At 29.5% G+C, this 25,563-nt stretch overlaps 1 protein-coding gene across 2 annotated transcripts in view; it reads right to left on the reverse strand.

Moving 5' to 3' along the window:
• Cals (calsyntenin 1) overlaps nt 1-25,563 on the reverse strand; it is a 132,124-nt gene that overhangs the window by 40,136 nt on the left and 66,425 nt on the right. For both annotated transcript variants that reach the window (XM_075357571.1, XM_075357567.1), the window contains exons 5-9: nt 22,655-22,801; nt 17,391-17,582; nt 15,037-15,300; nt 6,775-6,902; nt 6,205-6,382 (exon numbers count right to left, since the gene is read on the reverse strand). In XM_075357571.1, coding sequence (XP_075213686.1) covers nt 6,205-6,382; nt 6,775-6,902; nt 15,037-15,300; nt 17,391-17,582; nt 22,655-22,801 — 909 coding nt within the window. The remainder of the gene's footprint in view (nt 1-6,204; nt 6,383-6,774; nt 6,903-15,036; nt 15,301-17,390; nt 17,583-22,654; nt 22,802-25,563) is intronic.

Here is a 25,563-nt window from a genome sequence, read left to right on the forward strand (position 1 = left end):
ATTCAACATCTGCCTGACAAAAAAGATTTATCCCCAAATAACTCTTATCTTCTGCATTATTAAAAAAACTCATCTGGGTGAATGATAAAAAGTTGAATGTGTTATTGTACAAATTCTCGTACAATAGATTTTTGAGGCAAAAATAAAGTGAGGATGATAATATCAATTAAACATGATGGAGATTATATAGAAAAATAAAAATTTTTTTCAGTACATCACAATTTTTTTTTATACATTTTTTTAATATTCTCTTATATGTTAACCATAAATCCTGGCTTAGGCAAAATTTAATTTTGAAAGGGTTTTAAGATACGTCCACATCAAATTAAAAATATTGCATTATATTATATATATTATTATATGACATTACCTTTTCAGAGCTTTAACACCAGCAGCAGCAGTTGACACATAACAACAATTACATATACAGCAAACATCCTGACAATGTAGTGTGTCACTGTAATGTATGAATTTGTAAAGTAGTAAGCTAGACTGAATTTTAACAGCACTGTTATGTCTTGTTTTCATAATTATGCACGAGTATCTTGAAATAAATAAAAACTTGAAGGTAATAATATGTGTCAGAATAAAGGATAAGAGATTTAATATCAAGATAGCGCAGTGTAACATACCAAAATAAAATACAGATGAAGTTAAGCAGATGTTAAAAACAGTTTTCATGGGATAAAAAGTCTGCTGGTATCAAATAATGATCCAACAATTAGAAATTTAATGGTAATTTTTTATGGTAACAAAACATGGACAATAGTAAAAACAAAAAGGAGAATAGAAGGCCTTTGAAAAGCATTCCAACACGAAGATGTTAAAAATTAGGTGGGACAATAAAAATATGCAATGAAATGGTCTTAGATGAATAGAAGAAAATGTGACAGAATTTGTAAAAAAAATGAACAAAGCTGGTGGACTATGAATCAAAAGATCCATGTTAAATTAATTTGGTGATTTACAGAGGATAAAAAATTACAAAGAGAAAGACAAAAATTGGAGTTTTTAAAGAAGATAATTTGAGGATGTAGGAGAGAGTATACAGACATTAAAAAATTAGCACACAAACAGAAAGGAAAATAGAATACCACCAAACCAGTTGACAAATGAAAGGATTATACAAAAAAAAAATTATATATGTGAGGTGATACCCAAAAGTTCAGGGAATTTTACCATAAAAATAAAATAGCTTACCATAACTTATAATTTCCACTGTCTCCTTCAAAGTATCCCCTTGGGATTGATACAGTGATCCCAGCATTTTTCCAATGATTCCATGCATCCCTGGAAGTCTCCAGATGTAAGTGTTCGAAGCACGTTCTGTGTTTCTTTCTGAATCTCCTCAATTGTGTTAAAACGACGGCCTTTCAATTGAAATTTTATTTTCGAAAAGAGAAAAACGTCACACGGGGTAAGGTCAGGCGAATAGGGTGGGTGGGGAATTTTTTGGCTGAATTTTTCAATTCACTACAGACAGCTATGCGATTTTGTTTCTAGTCGCTGTTCAGTCTCTGTATGAATTTTGCAGCAATGCGTCTCATGTTCAAATTGTCTGACAAGATGCGTTGCACGAACATATATGACATTTGTACGATTGCACAAACATCATGGATTGTTTGTCTACAATCTGCAACAATAGCCTCTAGCACTATCGCGATGCTTTCTGGTGTTGTACTTGTTGATGGTCTTCCTGAACGCTCATTATCATAGACTGTTGTTTGTCCATCTTTGAATCGTTTGTACCACCAAAAAGTTTTACTGATAGCATTGTCACCAAATGCTTCCACAAGCATGGGGTTTCTGCACCAGTTTTTTAAGCATTAAGCAAAATTTGATGCAGGTTCTTTGCTCTTTAAAATCTGCCATTTAGAACTTCGCCGAAGCAGTAAAACACGTTATGCAACTGCACGAAAGTCAACAATGCAGCCTTCTCACTGTCACAGCTGTTGGAACGCTGATTCACAAAGAGTACTGTTAGCCACAACTAGCGGCAGCAGGTCGTACCAGCAACGGTTCGTGTACAAAATTCAAATTCCCCAAACTTTTGGGTAGCACCTCGTATATGACGTCTGTTCAAAAAAATAACTGAACATTTTTAATTATGTGCCAACAAATATATTTAGTGACGTGCAGTTGGCAGCATTGTGTTCCGTATAACCTCCTCTGGAACCGCATGTTCCAATCATAATCACATGTTATCCAATCGAGATGCTAACCCTTTCTGCAAGTTCTCTGACAGTCAATTGATGATTTACACGTACCAGATCGTTAATTTTCTGAACATGTGTATCATCAGTTGAAGTCAATGGCCTTCTTGGTCAAGGGTCATCTTCAATTAACAGACGACCACTTTTAAATCATGAAAACCATTCACAGCATTGCGTACGACCCAGAGCATCATCTCCATAAGCTTGTTTTAAAATCTGAAAAGTTTCTATGAAAGTTTTTCCCAGTTTCATGCAAAATTTTACACTGTATCATTGCTCCCCAAAAATGCACATTACAAAAATTGCTACAAATAACAACACAAAAACTAAATGAGGTATCGACAATCCAAGAACATGTGGTTACAGAGGAGGTTATGCAGAACACGATGCTGCCAACCGCACGTCACTAAATATCTCCATTGGCATGTAATTAAAAGGGTTAAGTTATTATTTGAATAGATCTCTTACATTTAATATTATGTGAAATATAAACACCAAAACAAAGTAATTAGATAAGTTAAAACTTACCACATTAATTTCCAAGAATAAATTTTCATGGGATCCTACATATTAGTTTGTATTAAATTTTATAATTAAATTATATATAATGCTTTTAAAAATTTGTTACTCTAGATTATTCTTTGTTTTAAACATTTTTGAGTAGTATTATGAACACATATACAAATTTTTCAGCCAGTATTAGATTGTAATTTTATTATGTTTTTAATTATCATTTTTGAATGTGATCTGATGGTTCATATAATTCTTACTTATAATTATAAATGTAATATTTTTTGAGTATATTAATTTTTTACACAACTCCCCCCCAAAAAAAAGAAGTAAATTACATTTTTTTTTTAACATTATTTAAGGTCTATAAAATATTTTTGCAATTGATAATACATGTCCGTATTCTAATAAATGATCAGTTACATTATATATATATATATTTTTTTTTGTATGTTGTGTAATGTTCCTTTAATGTATGTAACTAAATCCTTTAAATCCAGTAAATCATTTTTTAATGATCTACTGGTTTTACCAATATAAATATTATTACATTTGTTGTACTAAATTTTATATAACCCTCTTAAATCCTCTATTATTTTTATTTTAAAAATATTTTATAATGCAATAATTTGGTATATATTCGTTTTTATATTTATTTTTATCATATACATAAATAATTTTTTCTATTATTTTATTTGTATAATTATATTTTAGGAATAAACTATGATTAATCTTTGTGTTATTTTTACAGAATCTTTTGTGACCATGGGTGGTTTGAATTTAAATGTATTATTTTAATTTCAATATTTAAAAAATCTATTTTCCTGTTACATGTGTAAATTTTAATTCTTACTGTAATTACTAAGTTTATTTAAAATGATCAAATGTTTATTTATAACTGGGTTATATGCGACTAAAATATGATCTCCATATTTTATCCCCAATAATATTTGGTGTTTATTTATTATGTCATGAATTACATACATTAATTTCTATGTAAGGTGTCACAATATAATGGTTTAAGTAACTTAGCAAAGTCACAAATTGCTTCTGAAAATGACAGCTATCTTCAAAGAGTAACAAGTCATCTCACTTAAGACTTAGAAAAGAATGCAAGGAGAGGAATTAATTTCACCAATTTCTTTTTTTTATTTTAAAGTTTTATGATATCAACCCCCCAAAAAAAAAAACAACTTCCAGTGAAAGTGTTTGTGAATCCCTCTGTATATCCGCCCCAAAAACACATTATCAAAATGTGCCTTGCAAAAATGACTGACATCAAAAAAAGAAAACTATGACTTTCATTCCCATCCTTGTAATAGACACATGGGATGCAAACATCTTAGTAATTCCATGCTAGATGCTTTCGATAGAAAAGGACATAAAACTATATGCCTTTTCTTTTTTAGATTAAGTAAGGTTTTGTTCATTTGTAAGAAAGTGAAAAATTTATTTAAAATTACAAGATTAATTTGGTTAGAATTATAAGATTCATTCACCATGGATAGTCCTGTGTATATCTTTGTAGGACAAGCATAATAGCACTGCTGAATATGAATTCTTTTCTAAACGTGCTCGTAAATTTGACTTCGATTAGCAACATTTTTCAACATAGTAGGATTCTCAGTGGCAAGTGAATCTTGAAATTTCAAATAAAATTTTCACTCATTTACAAATGAACAAGACCTTACTACTTAATCTGAGAAAAGATGCACGGTTTTTAGTCCTTTTCTATCCTAAGCATCTAGCATATTAATTATTTTCTTAAGAAGTTGTAAGCATTTAGCACTTTAATTATTTTATTAAGAAGTTGTTCATATTTGACATGCCTAATATAAGGATGGGAATGAAAATCACCTTTTTTTTATCAATTCTTTTTGTCAGGCACATTTTGATGTATTTTTGGGAGGCAATTAATTTTTTGGGAAGTGGGAGCTCTTGAAGAGAGGGTTACAGAGGGATCCACAAACACTTAACACTAGAAGTATTTTGGGGGGGGGGGGGTTATCATGTATTTTTGTTAAACTGAGTTTTTAAAAATACTATCATATTCCTATTTTTGCTGTTTAATAAAATATAATCCCATAGTAGTGTTTTTATTTTTTTCACACGTCCAACTTTTTGTATTATTGAATTTCAGTTCTTTTTTATCTTGAATTATGCTTTAAATTTTATCACGATGTTGTCCATTACATAATCAATTATACAAATCAAATGTAATAATAAATATATTTATTTATTGTTTTCTGTTAGTTAATTTAATATTTTTAGTTTATTAATTTTTATTTATATTAAATTTGTTTTATAATGTTGCACTTATTTATTTATTTACTTACCTAAAAAATGTTTCTATTTTTACTTGCTTATTTTAAACTGTTATTAATTTGTTTATTTATCATATTATTTATTTATAATATTACATTATTAGTTTTTTATCAACTAATTTTTTTTATGTTAATTCAAATTTGATAGTTATAATTTGATACTTGTTTAACAAATGTTTTTTCACTTGCTTTATCTTAATTGTGATTGGTTTATTCTTTTTTATTAATACTAACTTTTGATCACTTAATTTTGAAATCACTTTGAGATTGAATTTGATAGTTTATTTTTATTTATCATAAATCTGTTAACGTACTGATTACCTAGTTTGTTTAAGACATTGGTTAAATAAATTGTTGACTGGTGGCACCCTCAGCGCTCAGGGGAATTTTGTGAACTGGACAGAATGGGTAGGCGGAGAAACAAGAATAAAATGGAAATATGATAGATGCCAAGGTAACAGTATGTTAACTGCCGTAAAAATAAAGTTTCCAGGCAATCAAACAATCACAAAACAAAAAATGATACATAAGAGGAACGAAAAGGGGTTTCTAGTATTCGAGTAGTATGCTCCTGTCTGTCAGGCCAAGAAAAAATTCCCACATAAAAACAGATCTGGAAACAGCTATTTATCAGTCTGTCAACACTTTGTTAAATAGAAATTTATTTCTATTCCTCGAAAGGATTCATTTTAATGAAGTTAATATATACATAACATATATATATAATCAATTAATACTCCGAATAAATATGGAAATTTTATGATAAATGTAATGTTTTATATAAATTTAATGCTAAATATGTTTTGTTGGTTGCATTAGACTTAAAAATGGCAGCAATCTTAATTTTCCACTCTACATGATCGCTCAAGAACTACCTACTACAAAATAATTGTTCATTATTCAAGATTTTAAGCGTTTCATTATAAACAGAATGACACATTATATTTCTAAACTGGACTTCAAACAGCCAAATTATGATGGAAGAAGTGTTTGTGTTGAAATTTTAAAATAATTTCATGTAGTTTTTATATCCTCCATTAAAAAATGTAACCTAACCTTGAAAAATTTTAACATCATTATTTTGCCTATTTTATAAGTTAAACTGGTTTAAACAAACTCACTAGCAGTACTTAATTAGAAATAACACTTTCACGTACCTTGCCAACAAGCACCAACAGTTAAAGTCGTGTTGATGTCTTTAGTAGGATGTAGAGGCCAATCGTCAATAACTTCTGGATTTTTTTTTTCAGACTTAAATATATTGCCATCAACATACAACTGAACTTCAGGGAATTTAACAGATACTGCATAGTGATGCCATTCATTATCACAAACCTGTAATAAAAATTTTAAATTAAATCAAAGGATAAATCTTTTACAATTATCCAAAACACATAATACAGATAAGGCCTTTGTTCAAAATAGTATGAAAATTTACCAATCTTTGTTAACTGAGAGAACATCTCAATCTTTCATCTGTAGATGCTCTTACTCAGTAAGGCATGGAATTTTATTTTATTAACATTGCAAAATGTTTTTCTTATTCCATCATAAAACAAATTATTAGTAATTGGCATTAACATGTAGTTAGAACTTAAGCAGAGAGTTAAATAAATAAATAATTTTACAATGGATAAACATCTCAAGATAATTATATGAAATTTGAAGGACTAAAAACAATTTATGATCTACTTTATAAACAAATGGAATTAAGACTGATCACAAACCTGTGGCAACTTCCATCTCCATTCAGCTGGACGGAAAATGTTTAGATCCCCTTCTGAGAAGTCACGACGTAAAAGCAAAATCAACCGGCAGTTTCTTACAAACCAGGCATAATGGTGTCTATTCATTTCTGGAAAAAATTCAAGAAGTGCCAGAAAACATGATGAACCAACAAAAAGAATTTACTAAAATATAAACCAAAACCACCCTTTATTCTATAAAAAAGTAAATCTCATTTTGTACCACATCATTTTCATTGGTTTTACTTTTTTTAATAATTTAATTAATATATAACATTGAAATCTATTAATATTAATACATTATAAAAAAAAAACAAAATCTGATTTCTTAATACATGCAGCCTAACATTCTACATTGCTCACATTTGTATTAGTTGATTGATATCTATTATACCAATGAACAAATATAAGAGTAATGGATACAAATTTTTCTATGGTTTCTACACAGAAAATTTGCATCCAAATTCTAATAGTTGGACATTAAAAAACAGTAAAAATATGTTATATAAAAAAAGAGAAGACTCAACTATATATCATAAGGAATCATCAAAAACCTACTTTTAGATGAGGTTATCCTAATATTTTACAATTATATCTTGATTTCTCAAAATCAAATGCTGCATTAATTTGAAAGTTTCTCAATTGAACTGTTTAAAAATTGCTCAGAAACTTTTATAGACAAATGAGATTCTTGATCCTTAGATTCCACAACGGTTAGAACTAAAATTATCAATTTGCATCTTAATTAATGATAGTCACATTAACAGAGTTTATTTCATGAAATATCTTCATAAGTATGTTCCTTTACTTTTTATTTTTTATCATTTACGTTGCAGCCATAAGAACTCAATTTCTATAAACTGAATAGAGCCTCTCTTTTCTCTTATATTCTGCACATGCTGATACTTAACTCTTCTACAAATTTTAAATTATACAATACTTTCAAACTATTATTAAAATATATATATATATATATATATATATATATATATATATATATATATATACTTTTTTTTTCTAAAGACTCATAATTTTTATACTGATTACAATTATCTACGTTTCTTAGCTTTATTATAAGTAAATCAAATGTTGATGTTTTTCAGATATACTCCATTTTCAAAACTGTACCTGGAATACAGCAAGTTTAATTATTGACAAAACTGAGAAAGGTAGATGATAATGTACTCAGTATAAAAAAAAATTGCTTTCTGTTTATAATTAACAATTCATAAGTACTGAACCATACCCCAACATTAAATAAGTTACACTGATTCTATAAAATCTGTAACATTGATTTATAACAATAGTAAGTATAGGCCGCAATGCTCTAAGCACCTAGTTCAGGCAGGTGTTGGTTTTAGTAATATCTCATTTTTTAATACATAAATTTTATTCTTAATTTAGTTCAAATTAATCTTCTTCAGAAAACCTAGATTATTACATCAACATTAAGGTATGTGTGCTTTTTTATTACTTTTCTATGTTTTGAAAAAGAACTGATCAATATTACTATACTTCAATTTATATAATTAAAAGAGGGCCTAGGTAGGTAGATGGCTCTGAAGAGGTGAGGGGTCTGAAATATCTTTTACTGGCTCCAGAAAAGCCAATCAATGAGAGTTCATATAAATCTCACAATATTTCAAATTTTTGGACTGAAATTTATAATAAAAAATGCTCTCTTTAAACAGAATCTATCTAAAATAAAAAAAGCCAAAAATTCATTTTTGAAAAAACTGCATATATACATTAAACTTACATAAACTGAAAAAAATCATTTTAAGCTCTATTTGTATCTTTATGATAAAATAATCCCTTTTTATTGAAAAACAATAACAAAAATTATGAATTCTTTTTACAATGTACAAATGAATTACAAAATATCAAGCAAAATGTTCAATAGCCAGTTCCAGTTATTTCTTCGACATATTAAAAAAAAAAAGTTATTGTAATAAATTTTTTGATTATACTGAAATCTTTTAATCTCTGAAGCCAAAATGCTCAACAAAATAAAGCATTAACCTTTTCAGATCATGTAGCCTTGCAACTGGTTATGTACGGCATCAGTTTTAAAACGCTGTTACAAAATCATTTTATATGGCATCTAAGTCTGTTATTTTTTTTATATTCACAAAGGAATCAGTTTTATTACACAATTTGAACGACGTTTATACGATGTAAAATGTTTTATTTAGACTAGAAAGAATATGACCATTTTTTTCTCAGAAATGTGCTAGTGTGTGTGTGACTTGTGTATTATTATAATTGCTTTGAGGATTACGGATTTATTTATTATTTACAAAAATAGCTTATCTTATTAGCAACATATCGATGTATTGAAACACATAATAAATTATGATATACGGCACACAAAAAAAAAAAGGAATTTGTGGTCACAAATACATCAGAACTGGAAAATACATTTTCCAGTTGAACCCATGTTTGATTATCCCTCAATGATTTCTTGAATGAAGTACCAGGACCCTGCGAATGGAAAAAGTATATTTGATATTCTTCTTCATTTTCATGTATTCTGACTTCAATGACTTCCCCTAACCACCAATTGCCATTGTATATGCAGAAGACATAATTTTTACATTTTGGCTTTGGTAAACTTTTAAAGCAATCAGAAACAATAGTGTCCTTGTGTACCAATACTAAGATAAATGTTTCTGATTCAGAGGTCGCCCGGACTTTCAGAATACATTTCTGGCTTGTTGGAACATAACTGTGAAAGGTTCTTGTTTCTGGGACTGTTGTAATTACCTGATAACGAGAACCGAGGTAATTCTTCAGTCTCTTGAACATCTTTATTAGAGCAGAAAATAAATGTTATATTTTTAATATTGTCTGCAATAAATGTACATTTCAGAAGGTGTAAAAATTTGATTGTTGACTGTCCTTTGAAGGCTTGCTTTAGTCACAGTCCTTTTTACAGTTTCACCAATCACATGGTCCGTTTCTATGGTATGAGGCAAAATTGCCATTCAGCTGTGATTTCAAAATCTTCTTGATGGTAGCACAAATTTATGAAATTTTCTGTTTTTATAATAGGCAGAGGAGCCATAAGAAAAATAAAAAAATTGTTTATCTTGTGGAAACAGTATTTTTACTTTACTTATAACTTTCTTTTGAAAGTAGAACGATGTAGTATTGTGCTTCAAGTACTCACTAATCACACAGCAGCTTTGGATTTGTAATTTTCCTTCTTTTTTAAAATATATGAGAAATGGATGTACTGTGGCAGTTTTTGACCAGTGATATGACTGGACTTCATCCTACATCACAAAAGGAAAATTTTGAGAGGAGTCTCCCATTATAATACATTATTCACCCTCCAATAAGTTTTTGTTTCTTTGCAACAAAATGAAACCTTTTTAGTATATTTAAATTTTCAGTAAGTTTATCTAAGTACTCTTCAAATGGAAGAATTTGAGTAGGAGTTCACAACGGTCAACAGGAACCCACTATTTGAAGATAATTTAAGAATCAAGATCATCCCAGCTCTCTTGCAGTAATCTGAGCACTTCATTAGTGCCTGGACATTTTTCATATTGTGGCAAAATGAATGTTTTCCATTACATACCATTGAAAGGAGAATTTTATAATCAAATTTCATTTTTAGAGCAGATAACATCAATTTTATATTTTGGTGGGTGACACACAGAAACAGACTACCCACCAACCAGAACACAAAAGTTGGGTCTTAAAACAGCAAATTTTTAAATTATATTTTTCTTTGAAGGCTGTGTACAATTCTAAGTTACATAAAATAAGCCATTTTTAAACATTAATTTTCTTCCCTTAGCTTGTCTTACAGAGACACAATCCTTCTTGCCTGGCATCATTCAGCTATGCTCATCATTCTGGTAAAAGTCTTGGACACATTTAATAACATTTTCATCAATCACGTGACTGGATTTCTTTTTGCCGATACGTGGCAAAATTCCACTTGTTTTAACTAATTGTTTGGATTGACGGGCTAAATACAGACTAACACTAAACTCATTTTAAATTTTTTGGATGCTCCAGCTGCTTGGTAATAAACTTAAAATATTAATCTTTTTCTGGGTTGATGTAATTGTTTTTATTTTATTCTTATTTTAATGATTAATTCTCCATATTCTCTAACTAAATCAGCATAATTTTGCGGTACTATACTGGTTTCTTCTGTAGAAATATTTAAATCAAAGGAATCATTTAATTTAATGGTAAGTAACTTGGCTAATTTTGTAACTTATTTTTTAAAATTGGTTCCTTTGCGCTGCTCAATAATTTTTGAACCTTTATAGGGGAAATGACAAATGATGAACAAGCTTTATTCACAGACTCGACTACAACACATTGAGGCTCAAATATATCTTGACATTCTGGTTCACTTTCTGTATCATTTTGTGGTTTTTGTTTAAGCATTTTGTAAACAGCGCTCTGCCTGGAATTAATTTTAAATTTTGATTACTTGTTGAAAGTGTCAAAGATATTTCTTAAGCAGTTTAGTGTGACGGCTAAATGGGTCAGCGCAACTTTTCCCATTAATATGAAAATATTTATCTAAGTATTTGGTTTTATGAAAAGTACAGATATTTTTTGTTTCAGTACATCAACTTCTTAAAGATATCAATGTCATTTGCTGTTCAGCAAACTCTAAAATATCGTGAAATACCGAAGATCTATTGTAAGTCAATCTGTAACATACTGTTTCATATGAATGCCAATTGAACACTCCATAATCCATTTTTATAAAATGCAAGGGTTCGAACAATAACATAAGGGTAAAATTAGTATAAATTATAAAACTACCAATTTACACCTCACTTTGTCTTATCCCAGTTTCCGTACAGCTAAAATAAAAATTTCTCTAATTAACAAAATTAAAAATAAAAGAAAAGTTCACTGCTAATGAAATTATTTCACAAACAAGTGTACATTACCTAACCACAGTATTAACACTAGCAATAACACAATATATTACATTGAAATCAAAACAGTAACTGAGCCTTGTACAATATTTACATTCAGGATTATGCAAACATTAATGTTCATCCATGTCTATTCACTTCTGTGTTTAAACATGAGATTGTGTGTATGTCATACTTCAAGTAACAAACTACCTACAATATAAGCTATCTCATTATAGACATATCAAAATATTTTGTATAGTAGGCCTATATTATTATCATCTGGAAAAAATAAATGCTGTGAATTTTTTTGATACATTGTTCATGGTTATAAGGAATGGTGTTTTTCGCAATTTTGATGGCTTCATTGCTTGTCAGTCCTATAGATTAACAAAATAAATTTTATTTGGTTTTAAAGTATATAAAAAGTTGTTTCTGCTGTAAACATTTAAGATTTTTTCCACTTGTCCCACATGTGATTTTTGGGCCCCAAACAAGAGACATTTTCAAAATCTTATGATTTGGTGGCTACTTTTTTTAATGAAGGACACTATAACAGTCCAAATTTGTTTTTATAAGCATTATTATTTTAAAAGTTAAAAGGTAAAAAATAATTAATTCTACCCAATAAAAAAATAGCAGGAGCACTAAGTTGTATTAAATTTGTTATCAAAAAGTGCAAGATTTATTCATAATCTCCATTAGTAGGAGTAAAAGTGAATTGAACAACTTGTTAATGTATTTGAATTGTTTATCATTTTGTAATTATTATTTATCATTCTGTAATTGACTATTTATTAATTATCAGTTTATTCATTCTGAGTTTAGTTGTAAAATTTGTATAAACTGAAAAGAATACATAACATCAGTATTTTTGGATGCATTGTTTACAGGTAGAAGGAAGAATGTTTTTAGCGGTTTTGATGGCTTTATTACTTGGCAATCCCTTTGAGTAACAAAATAAATTTTATTTGGGTTTGAAGTACATAAAAATTAGTTACTACTGTAAACATTTCAGATTTTTGCCACCTGTCCTGCATGTGGTTTTTGGGCCCCAAACATGAAACATTTTCAAAATCGCATAATTTGGTGGCTATTTTTTTTAATGAAGGGCATTCGATAGCAGTACAATTTTTTTTTCATAAGTACTACTAGTTCTAAGAGTAAAAAGGTAAAAAACAGGCCTGTTACTCTAAGCTTTCATTATTTATATTTGGCCCAAAATTTAAAAAAAAACAACAATTTGTAAACATTACAAGATTTGGTTATGTAACAAAATGAATTTGGAGGACACTAAGATGAAGTTCCATCTTTACTTTTTCCAAAAATCCCTTCTTGACCCTCTGTACGATGTAAAATAAAAATGCTACACTGCTCATGGAAAAAGTGATGAAAATGACTGTTTTTACCTGTCGGCGAGTTAGAAATTGTCTATTACTCAGAAATTTTTTCATCACCAAAATAAAAAATAGTGACGAAAAAAAATTTGTAATACTTGATGAATTAAAATGGAATTATCTCTTTATAAGAGATGAATGCTCTAGGAAAGGAGAGACATCATAAATGCTTTTGAAATACAGTACTGGAGAAGAATTTTGAAAAAAGTAGATAGGGAGGAGACAAATTAAGTAGAGGGTATTACAGTAAACATTTGAGTATGTTACTACTGTAAACATTTCAGATTTTTGCCACCTGTCCTGCATGTGGTTTTTGGACCCCAAACATGAAACATTTTCAAAATCGTACAATTTGGTGGCTATTTTTTTTAATGAAGGACATTCGATAGCAGTACAATTTTTGTTTTATTTGTTTCAATGGCCAGAAGAGGAGATTGCTTTCAATGGTTTTAGAAAAGAAATTCACTCATAAGGATATATAATTAGGGATAACAGGTTAGTTGTAAACACATAAGTAAAAAATGGAAATAAAGTATAGGAAGATCTTGGCTATAGTAATTAATGCATGTAACAAGAAAAACAGGGCTGACAGTTATTCAGCAATAAAAATTATCGATCATAATAAATCTAGATGGAAGACTGTTAATGAATCGTAGGATTGAAAAAAAATGAAGGATGTGGAGGAGCTAAGGATCTCCAACTTCTGTGACAATAGTTGTTTTTAACTTGTCCCAGAAAAAATTAAAACTGTCCAAATATTCTAATCTTTGTTAATTAAAAAAACTAGGGAATTTAAACTACTTCACCTACATTAATTTTTTTACTTGTTCTCTGCTTTTTTGAAAAATAATTAAAATATTACAAAACTTCCATCTATGATGTCAATCTAAGGAAGTAGAACTTGGGAGGAGCAAGGAGGTTAGAATCTGTTTGGTGATATTAGGTTTTTCTTTACTTACTGCAAAAGACATGACACATTTTGAAAAGGATGGTATGGGCATTGCAAAATTTCAATTTTTCCAATGGTAATCAAAGGAATAGAAAGTATGAACCTCACCAAACCTAGTTGATTATCTCTTTCCCAAAGACAATAGAATCAAATCCTGTGGTTTGGACTAAGAATTAATGACTTTCACTTGTCATTTGATATAATACTTTTTCAAATAATACTACTTCATTTGTATAATACTTTTTTTGCAAATACAGCAGATAAACACACAACCAAACACAAAGTAACGTTTGATTAATTTATCTTGTCAAAATGCCATTAATGAAATCTACACCCATCTTATGTTTTTTATCATTTTATACATTGGCCAATAATATTGTTAAGATAGCAGTTTAGTAATAATCATGAATATATAACCTACTTACAACAAGGGTAGTATCAGAGATAAATTTCCATCTGAGAAAAGATTACATTAGTGGAAGTAATACTGAAAGAAAGAATATAATACTTCTATTATGGTAGGCTTGGAGAAAATGACATTATACTTATATAATTAGATCATAACTGAGTAATTTATTCTAAATACTTAGAAATTATTGCCAAAATGACTAAGCTGTTACAGGAATGATACTTTGTTTGCAAGACAAAAGATCCCATAATAATACATACTGCATAAAATAAGTATAAAATTCTAGTGATTTAAGTGAAAGTTCACCCGCTATTTATTTTTCTGTAGACGTGACATTAACTCTTTCTCAATTAAAGTAGCTAAATAAAATAATTGTATAATATAATTATTTTAAATTAAAAAATACTCTGAAACTAGTTTCAGAGTAATTTTCAGAAGGTAAAACTAGCACAACTTTATTCAAAAACAAATACAAAAAATTGAAAATTCCAATATATTTATCACATTCTAGCATTCCATAAACATAACTGTAATATCTTATAGAAAAAATGTCATAAATTATAAAATTACAAAATATTATTAAATACTAACTGTGATCATCAGCTGAACAAAGAATGTGTTCTTTAATATGTTTATCTTGATCTGGCATGTGTTTATGTTTTAGCCAAGTTGAAATAGTGAAAGTTCTTGCAAGCCCGTGGTTTAAAACATCAGATGGTACTGCAACTGCAGAACTGACACCATCAAACTCAAACATCTGATCGGATTCATGACCTTCATCTGTGGCTAGGGACTTTGTCCACTCTGCTCCAGAGCCAGGAGTAGGCAGAAGATCTACACTTTCTGAACTTGCACCTAAAAAAAGTTCTTGCTAAAATCAATTTTTCAAACATTTTAATTAACTATCAAAGTCCATCATATGCATATACCCATACCAAAACAATGGAATCACAAAATAACAAACATTCATGGAATCATAAGTAGATGGTTGCGCATCTGTGAAATTTAGTCTATTTTTTATTGTTTAATAGGAATAAAGAAATTAACCTACACCATTCACTATCTTTTTAGCTCTATCATACTGATTGCATTATTGATAGAAGTTTTTTTTAAAAAACAAACAAATGCCTATGAAAATTGTAAGTTTTCTGCATATAAATATATAAAAAAATTTCACTTTGACTTAAAATTTTTCTTACCACATCTAAAATAAGAGAACTCTCTTTTTTACAACCTAATTGTAAAAATGTACTTTACTCACAATAAGAATGCAGAAAAACAAACACAGTGAAACTTTTGTGGCTGAACATGCACATGTCATATTTCATAATCGATCATAGGTGTTCAGCACATGTTGCAAACTTAGGGTTATTTTTGTTTACAAAAAACTAGTTGAATAAAGTAACAAAAGGAGAAAAAACACAAACTACAAGGAGAATCTACAAATTTGACTAATAGAATAAACTAGTAAAAGGGTTAAATAAAACTTAAGGTAATTTATACTATTGCAAGCATAAACTAAGATAAAAAATTATTATTCTTCATAGGAAACACTAATCACTAAGTAATCTTCATTACTTGTGCTAATCTGCTGTTAATACAAGGACAGTCTGGATGAAAAACACTGACCAGCGAGGAAGACTGAGTTTTTGAAAGAGATGGAAGTCCAAGGGAGCCAAATCTGGGGAATTGGGTGGATGTTCCAGCACTTCATAGTGCACATCCCTCTTCCCATTGCCAACACACTTTTGTGGGCAGGTGCATTATCCTTATCAAAAAATTTTTTCTGCAAGACAGGTCCCGTTTTCATGAATTTTTGTGTCCAGTTTTGTTAAAAGTTTAGAATAGTATTCCCAGTTATTGTTTTACTTTTTTCAAGATAGTCGATTAACAGAATTCCTTTCACATCTGAAAAAATCACCATGACCTGACTGCTGATTGCACAGTCTTGCCTTCTTTGGAGCTGAAGAACCAGCTTCTGTCCACCACATGGATTGTTGTTTTAATTCTGCTGTGTAATGGTGAATCCATGTCTCATCCATTGTCATATATCGACATAGAAAATAATTGGTAGTTTTTCATAAAACGCACCAAGCACTACTTGGAAAGTATTGTGCAATGTGTTTTTGATCCACCTTGAGCACATGTAGCACCCATCTTGTGCAAAGTTCTTTCATGTGCAATTCTTCATGCAAGATATAACTGACGCCTTCTTTTAAAACCTTAGTCTTAACAATTTCACACACCTTCATATGCCAATTTTCCAAAATCATATTGTGTACTTTTTCGATGATTTCCAGTGTGGTTACACTTTTTGGACGTCCTTCATGTGGATCATATCTAGGACACTTTTACAACCACGTATAAACTCAGCCACCCATTTCTTCACGGTGGAAATTGAAGAAGTCACCATAAACACTTATGATCCTCAAAAATGAATTGCTATTTCACATGGCACCTACTGTTGTATTAACATATGGGGAAAAAATAATGCAATAGTGCTGCAACCTTTGGATGAGGTCGAGAACTTTTCAGACCACTCTTGTATCTCCCTAAATTTGCTTATCCTTTGTGGTTTTACTACTTATAAAGCAATATTCTTCTACTTCTGGAATACAATCCCTAAAAATATAACATTTATCTTATTAACATTATTTCCAATTTTTTTTATTCCTATTTCTTGTAACTAAATTTCTTAGTCAATTTACTTCATGGTTTTATTTATTTCTGCCCAACTCTTACTTTGTGTCCATTAAAATCATTTGTGAATCTTAATATCATTATTACTTCTCATTGGGTAATTCCTCCACTCTCAAATATATGATTATTATTTTTATTATCTGAAGACTAATACTATGAGTTTTAGAAGAAACTGTAAATCCACTGTCATCAGAATAAAACTACAAAATGATTCAAGTAAATGTTATTAATTTAATAACACTAACCACAGATTTTTCTTTGGCTCTGTACTGAGTAAGTATCACGATCACAGCCTTTACCAATATGTGATGTTGCTAATGTTAATTTTGTCTGGACATTACGTACAGTGCATGGTACATCGCAAAGTTTTAACTGAGCTGTAGGAAATAAGTCTTCACGGCCACTGCCAGGAGCATAATCAACTCTCTCAGGAATACCTGTCAACAAAGTCATTCCCATTAATATATATTTTTATTCAATAAAGGCAATTACAAATAAATAATAAAATACATAAAAAAATCACAGAAGTTTTTCAAAATAGTTTATTATATATATTGTCAAAGAAATATATTTTTTATTTTAAATAACTGTTGAACCTCTGTAGACATGAGAATAAAAAGACTGCGAAACCCACAAATCTAAACAATTCTGACTATATCCAAATGAAAACTTTTATCAACACAATTAATAAAATAAAAATATTATGGAGAAAAAGATGACACAAAGTTATCAAGTACAATGTTAAGAAATTGTTAAAAGTGATTCCCAAAATTGAGAAATCAACCAGAGGTAAAGACAATTGATTGCTGAAGTCAAGGATTAGTAGAATTGGTAGAATGGTGGGTGGGAATAGGACAACAGTATTTATGAAAGACATAAGGTTAATGTAATGTTAAAAGAACCAGCTTCAGGAATAGGAATACAGAGATGTAGAATTAAAAAAGTACACTCTTTTGTCTTGGTTATGTCATCTGTAACATACTGATTAATATGAAATTTATTTATTTATTATTAATCTATTAAAGTTTGACCATTTTCAATACTTGTCAATTTTTTTTTAATGAAACCAAGAAATGAATAATTTTGTTTTTAAAGAAAAATAACTAGGATGTACAATCAATAATGATGAAACAACAGAATTGCATAAAAGAATACTCAAAAGCAGTAGTATATAAATAAAGAAAAAATAAAGAATAAAAAAGAACAACGCATGTCAGGTTATGGGGATCTCCTAATGAATTTATAAACTCTAAAAAAACAAAATAAGACTACAATAAATATAAACAGTTTAGCATCATGAACCAGAAGTGATAAAAATATAAAACATGAATAATTCAACTGAGCGATCAAACTTTAACGCAAACTACACACCTTCATACAGAACATTTTTTATTTTGACACATAATTAATTAGTCAACAAAGTTGGTGTACTGTATGTACATTTTACATAACCAATAAAGTTTAAGTGCTAACTAGTGACTATTTATAATAAACAGATGTCGGTCTCCATGGCGCAAGTGGTAGCATCTCAACTTTTCATCCAGAGGTCCCAGGTTGGAATTTCAGTCAGGCATGGCATAAAAAAGAATTAGTATTACAATAAAAAACCAAAGTATAATCAATTTATGCAAATGAAAAAATCTTTAATATTTAAATAAATATTAAAGATTTTGGTGTCATACGCTAAATAGCGTATGACACCAAAACACAACACCAATTACAGTCAAAAATTACAAATAAAGATTTAACAAATTAATATCTGCTACTGATTCTGGAGTTGCCATCAAGAAATCTTCAGGATTCCCTTCATAAGCTGTCCTAGGGCAAACTTCTGTGATGTGTTTAACAGTTTGAGTTACACCACACTCACAAAGAGGCGTCAGTGTTTTACCCCATTTATACAGGAAATAGGCACATATCTACCATCTTTAATCTTTAATAAAAGAATACATTTTATAATAATAGTTATAAAAGTGTTAAACCCTGCAAAAATTTAATTTCTAACAGAAACTGCATATTTTTTAAATTTTGTTCTAATTATTATTATTAGTCACTTTGATTTGAAATATTTCTCCAACCCAATCTATTTATGGCTAATAAATACATGCCTTTTAAATTTTTAATTTGCCTCTATTAAAATAACATTTTTCAATTGCATTATTTTTCCGCATTGAAAAATTGATGGAAAAAAATTAAAAATATCTAACACTTAATTTTGCTTCTTTAAACATTCTTTTTTGCATAGTTTACATTTTCAATTTACCAGTAATAATTTAAAAAAAAAATTGTTCTTATAATTTAGAGATCGATTAACGTAGAAACTGTAAAATTAATTAAAAAATTAAAACAATTATCTACAGAATTATAAACAAGCATTTTTTTCAGTAATAAAAAATAAATAAACAAGGTTTTAATTTATTAATTACTGTGTACGTTACAATGAACTTTATGTAGGTAAAATAAATAAAGCATTTACAATTAAGATTGTTTAAGATAAGACTGATTAACAGCAGCAATCTTCCCAATATAATCTTGCACACTTATAACTTTAAAATTTAATCATAAATGTAAGCATAATGGTGATGGTTTTTAAGAAAAACTGAGAGAATTTAACCAAGATAATTTTAATGTCAGTAATAAATCTATCTATATATATCATAATAATGATAGCACACTGCAATAAATTTCATATATCATTTCCTTTGATTTATTAAAATGATTAAATTTTTATTATTACTTCCATATAGCAGGTATGATTTTTTTTTTTGTACAACCGGTTTTGGGTTCAGCCCATAGTCAGGTACATTATATTAATCCATAAATTCCACATATCTTTGCATATGAATTTTGAGAAATATATAGAATTTATGGATTAATATAATGTACCTGACGATGGGCTGAACTCAAAACTGGTTGTACAAAAAAATCATACCTGCTATATGCAAGTAATAAGAAAAATTTATTCATATTACAAGAATATATGCACAGTGAAGCTATATAACAAATTAAACAAAAACAACTGAATTTTTTCTTAAGTTTAATGAATTATTTTTATATATTCACTTCCTTAACAATGATTATTAGAAAACAGGATCTTTTCCATTAACAGACAGCATTTCTGTACTAATATAAAAATAAAGCAAGCCTGTTTGACTGAGAGATTGAAATCAAAATAAATGTAAAGCTACTATTAATAGTATAAAGAAAGTACTATGCTAATTTTGATTGAAATAGATTAGAAGACAAGAAGCCATTAAAAAAACTCTTTGCAATTAATAATCATCTGAAATATATACTATAGAAAAAAAAAAAAACTGTCAAATAAACAACACTTATGAAACATTACAAAATTAATATTTTAACAGTTAATAGTGAAAACCAGAGCTGTTAAAAAATGAATAGGATAAATTTTATCTCAAAAAAGATAGAAATAGCATGAAGCAGAAGACCTTTCGATTTAAAAACAAACTGATCGAACAGCAATGGAAAACTCCCATCTGAATTCCTAAATAATCTTTTAAGGATAACTTTTTTCCTGTTTAGCCTTCAGGAATCACCATCAGAGGATGATATGGATGAGTGTAAATGAAGTGTAGTCTTGTACAGTCTCAGGTCGACCTTTCTGAGATGTGTGGTTAATTGAAACTCAACCACCAAAGAACACCAGCATCCACGATCTAGTATTCAAATCCATATTAAAGTAACTGCCTTTATTAGGATTTGAATGTTGGAACTCTCAACTTCAAAATCAGATGATTTGAGAAGATGCGTGCTTTGACCACTAGACCAATCCGGTGGGTTCTTTAAGGATAACCTAAATGAAAGTTAAATGACGATTCCAGTTTCCTAAAAGTTTGATGAATGGATGATATTTGTGCTAATTAGGATCATTCTCATTGCACTTGAAAAAAAAGTTCCATTTAAAATTAAAACTTAATTTACTAAATCATAAATAAATGTTACAATTTTTTAATTTAAAATTAACTTGTAACCAAATCGCTCAATATTTATAGAAACTGTAAGCACACTCCTAGAAGTGATAATAACCCTTTGAGGACCAGAACGTTTTTGGAGATGGTTAAAAAAAAATTGCACACTTATTGTTGGTAAAAGAACTGCACAGTGCCTTACGGTGACTATTTGTAAGCCTGTGATAAAAAATTTATAAATTTTTTATTATCAATATTGTTTAGCAGTTTTCTTTTAAATTGTAGGAAAACCAATAAACTATCAACTAGAAATGTTTTTTTATGGTTATATCTTATTCAAAAAGTTTTCTAAAGATTAAAGAAGTCAAAAAAATGAGTTTCAAGTCACTTAACTCAAAATAAAAAACAATTTTAAAATAGGAATCGTAATTATTAGAATTGTTGTCCTGTTTAGTGTTAAACCGAGAAATTTCATCATCTTTGGCAAGAAATTGATGCATTTTTTCAAATTTGAACTGTCGGTTCAACATTCCTAAGTTCCCGATCAATTTCACTGCGTTTGAAATACACCACTCATTTTGCGCATTACAGCAACTCGCTAATAAATATTACCAGAAAAAAGAAAACAAAATACTAAGATGAAATAAGTATAATATTAAAATCCGAACAACACAAACAACTAAAAACAATGATAAATGCACACTCGGCGCATCTACGTACTATGCAACACACCAATTTTTTATTATTACAATATTGTATTTATTTGTGTGTTGCATTCCTTTTCACTCTGAACAAACTATGATCTTATAACCAATTCAAAACAACAATAAACAAATAACTATTATGTAGCACGATTAAATGTTTTCTAAAAATAAAAACAGAAACAGTCAAGTTTAAAATAATAATAATTTTTGTTTACCATCCAAACATTAATTGCAATATCAGATGAGACTTTAAACAATAACAAACATAACCTTTATCAAGAGGATTCCATGTCTGCCATGATAACCAAACAGGTGATCAGTACAAGCATAATTCTGACACTGATGAAATTTCGCCAAACCACTTTTCTTGCATAAAATGAGATTACCATAAAAATTACCAGCGGATCTTTTTAGCATAAAAATGAACATGACAAAAAATTGTCATGTGGTCTACAAAGGAGTAACACTACTTTTCATTCTATGCAACCTAAGGGGCCAACTTTACAAATCAAACTGAGTAAAACTTGGTTGGGAAGCTTATCACAGAGAAATCAATGTTTTAACACTACAAAGAGTTTAATGATTTTACAGGTGAAACCAAACATATTTTTATTCTACAAAAACAACTGTGTGCATAAAATTATATAACTAATGAAAATGTATGATTTCCAAAATTTCATTTCCTCTGTCAACCAAAAAAGCTTGCCATCTTAAAGTTTAGCAAAGTTAAATTCTCACAAGGCATGTTGCACTTCATCCAAATACAACGCATAGCATTATGCGGTTTATAGCAAAATAATAATTAAATTACTAGATTACGCTGTTGGAATGGTCATAAAATAAATAAATCAGAACGTAAAAAAAATATTCAATTACCTTTCCAGCCAAGTTTACATATACGATTTACTTTGATTGTAACCATAACTGGAACAGATTGCTTCATACCACAATCATAAGCAACAACAGATAAGATGTGATTGTGACTGCGTTCATAATCAAGAGGTTCTGTGTTCCGAATTGCACCTGAAAAGTGAAAAAATTTAATAATACATATAAAAACTATTTTTGGATATGAAATTACTAGTTTATATATGATTATAAGCATATGTGTGTGTGTATATATATATATATATATATATATATATATATATATTAAATGAAATTATGGTTTTTTTTATTTTGGAAAGAAATTTCAATGTATTCTGTCAATAATAAATAATATTAGGAATTCTGAAACTAGTATAAGCAATACATTACGAAATTAAAACAGTTTTGCCATCCTATTGCATTTTAAAATCATGAGGTATGTTTTTAAAATAAAATCAGTTTTGAAGTAAAAACTGAAAAATATGAGCAAACTGAGCTATGTATAAAAACTTATTTATTTGGTACTTTTTTACATAGCTGCCTTCAACGAGTCGGAGCGTGGAATGTTAGAAGCTTAAAAAAGGTTGGTAGGCTAGAAAATTTAAAAAGGGAAATGGATAGGGTGAATGTGGATATAGTAGGAATTAGTGAGGTTCGGTGGGAAGAGGAAGGCGACTTTTGGTCAGGTGATTTTAGAGTAATTAACTCAGCGTCAAATAATGGGCAGGCAGGAGTAGGTTTCGTGATGAACAAGAAGATAGGGAGGAGAGTGGAGTATTTCAAAACGCATAGCGATAGAATCATTGTAATAAGGATAAAATCAAAACCTAAACCGACAACGATTGTTAACGTTTATATGCCTACAAGCGCCCATGATGATGATGAGGTAGAGTGTGTATACGAAGAGATTGATGAAGCAATTAAACACGTAAAGGGAGATGAAAATTTAATAATAGTTGGAGATTGGAATGCAAGCATTGGAAAAGGCAAGGAAGGAAATATAGTGGGTGAATATGGGCTGGGCAAAAGGAATGAAAGAGGGGACCGACTTATAGAATTTTGCACGAAGTATAATTTAGTAATTGCCAACACCCAATTTAAAAATCATAATAGAAGAATATACACTTGGAAAAAGCCAGGCGATACTGGAAGGTATCAGATAGATTATATCATGGTTAAGCAAAGATTTAGAAATCAACTCGTTGACTGCAAAACTTACCCTGGAGCAGACATTGATAGCGACCATAATTTGGTGATAATGAAATGTAGATTGGGGTTTAAAAACCTGAAGAAAAGTTGTCAGATGAATCGGTGGAATTTAGAGAAGCTTGAGGAAGAGGAGGTAAAGAAGATTTTTGAGGAGGACATCGCAAGAGGTCTGAGTAAAAAAGATATGGTAGAAAATGTAGAAGAAGAATGGGAGAATGTTAAAAAGGAAATTCTTAAATCAGCTGAAGCAAACTTAGGCGGAATAAAGAGAACTGGTAGAAAACCTTGGGTTTCAGACGATATATTGCAGCTGATGGATGAACGTAGAAAATATAAGAATGCTAATAATGAAGAAAGTAAAAGGAACTATCGGCAATTAAGAAATGCTATAAATAGGAAATGCAAACTGGCGAAAGAAGATTGGATTAAAGAAAAGTGTTCAGAAGTGGAAAGAGAAATGAACATTGGTAAAATTGACGGAGCATACAGGAAAGTTAAGGAAAATTTTGGGGTACATAAATTAAAATCTAATAATGTGTTAAACAAAGATGGTACACCAATATATAATACGAAAGGTAAAGTCGATAGATGGGTGGAATATATTGAAGAGTTATACGGAGGAAATGAATTAGAAAATGGTGTTATAGAGGAAGAAGAGGAAGTTGAGGAGGATGAAATGGGAGAAACAATACTGAGATCTGAATTTAAGAGAGCATTAAAAGATTTAAATGGCAGAAAGGCTCCTGGAATAGACGGAATACCTGTAGAATTACTGCGCAGTGCAGGTGAGGAAGCGATTGATAGATTATACAAACTGGTGTGTAATATTTATGAAAAAGGGGAATTTCCGTCAGACTTCAAAAAAAGTGTTATAGTTATGATACCAAAGAAAGCAGGGGCAGATAAATGTGAAGAATACAGAACAATTAGTTTAACTAGTCATGCATCAAAAATCTTAACTAGAATTTTATACAGAAGAATTGAGAGGAGAGTGGAAGAAGTGTTAGGAGAAGACCAATTTGGTTTCAGGAAAAGTATAGGGACAAGGGAAGCAATTTTAGGCCTCAGATTAATAGTAGAAGGAAGATTAAAGAAAAACAAACCAACATACTTGGCGTTTATAGACCTAGAAAAGGCTTTCGATAACGTAGATTGGAATAAAATGTTCAGCATTTAAAAAAAATTAGGGTTCAAATACAGAGATAGAAGAACAATTGCTAACATGTACAGGAACCAAACAGCAACAATAACAATTGAAGAACATAAGAAAGAAGCCCTAATAAGAAAGGGAGTCCGACAAGGATGTTCCCTATCTCCGTTACTTTTTAATCTTTACATGGAACTAGCAGTTAATGATATTAAAGAACAATTTAGATTCGGAGTAACAGTACAAGGTGAAAAGATAAAGATGCTACGATTTGCTGATGATATAGTAATTCTAGCCGAGAGTAAAAAGGATTTAGAAGAAACAATGAATGGCATAGATGAAGTCCTACGCAAGAACTATCGCATGAAAATAAACAAGAACAAAACAAAAGTAATGAAATGTAGTAGAAATAACAAAGATGGACCACTGAATGTGAAAATAGGAGGAGAAAAGATTATGGAGGTAGAAGAATTTTGTTATTTGGGAAGTAAAATTACTAAAGATGGACGAAGCAGGAGCGATATAAAATGCCGAATAGCACAAGCTAAACGAGCCTTCAGTA

The sequence above is a fragment of the Lycorma delicatula genome, chromosome 1 (assembly GCF_047948215.1).
Source record: "Lycorma delicatula isolate Av1 chromosome 1, ASM4794821v1, whole genome shotgun sequence".
NCBI classification, from domain to species: Eukaryota; Metazoa; Arthropoda; class Insecta; order Hemiptera; family Fulgoridae; genus Lycorma; species Lycorma delicatula.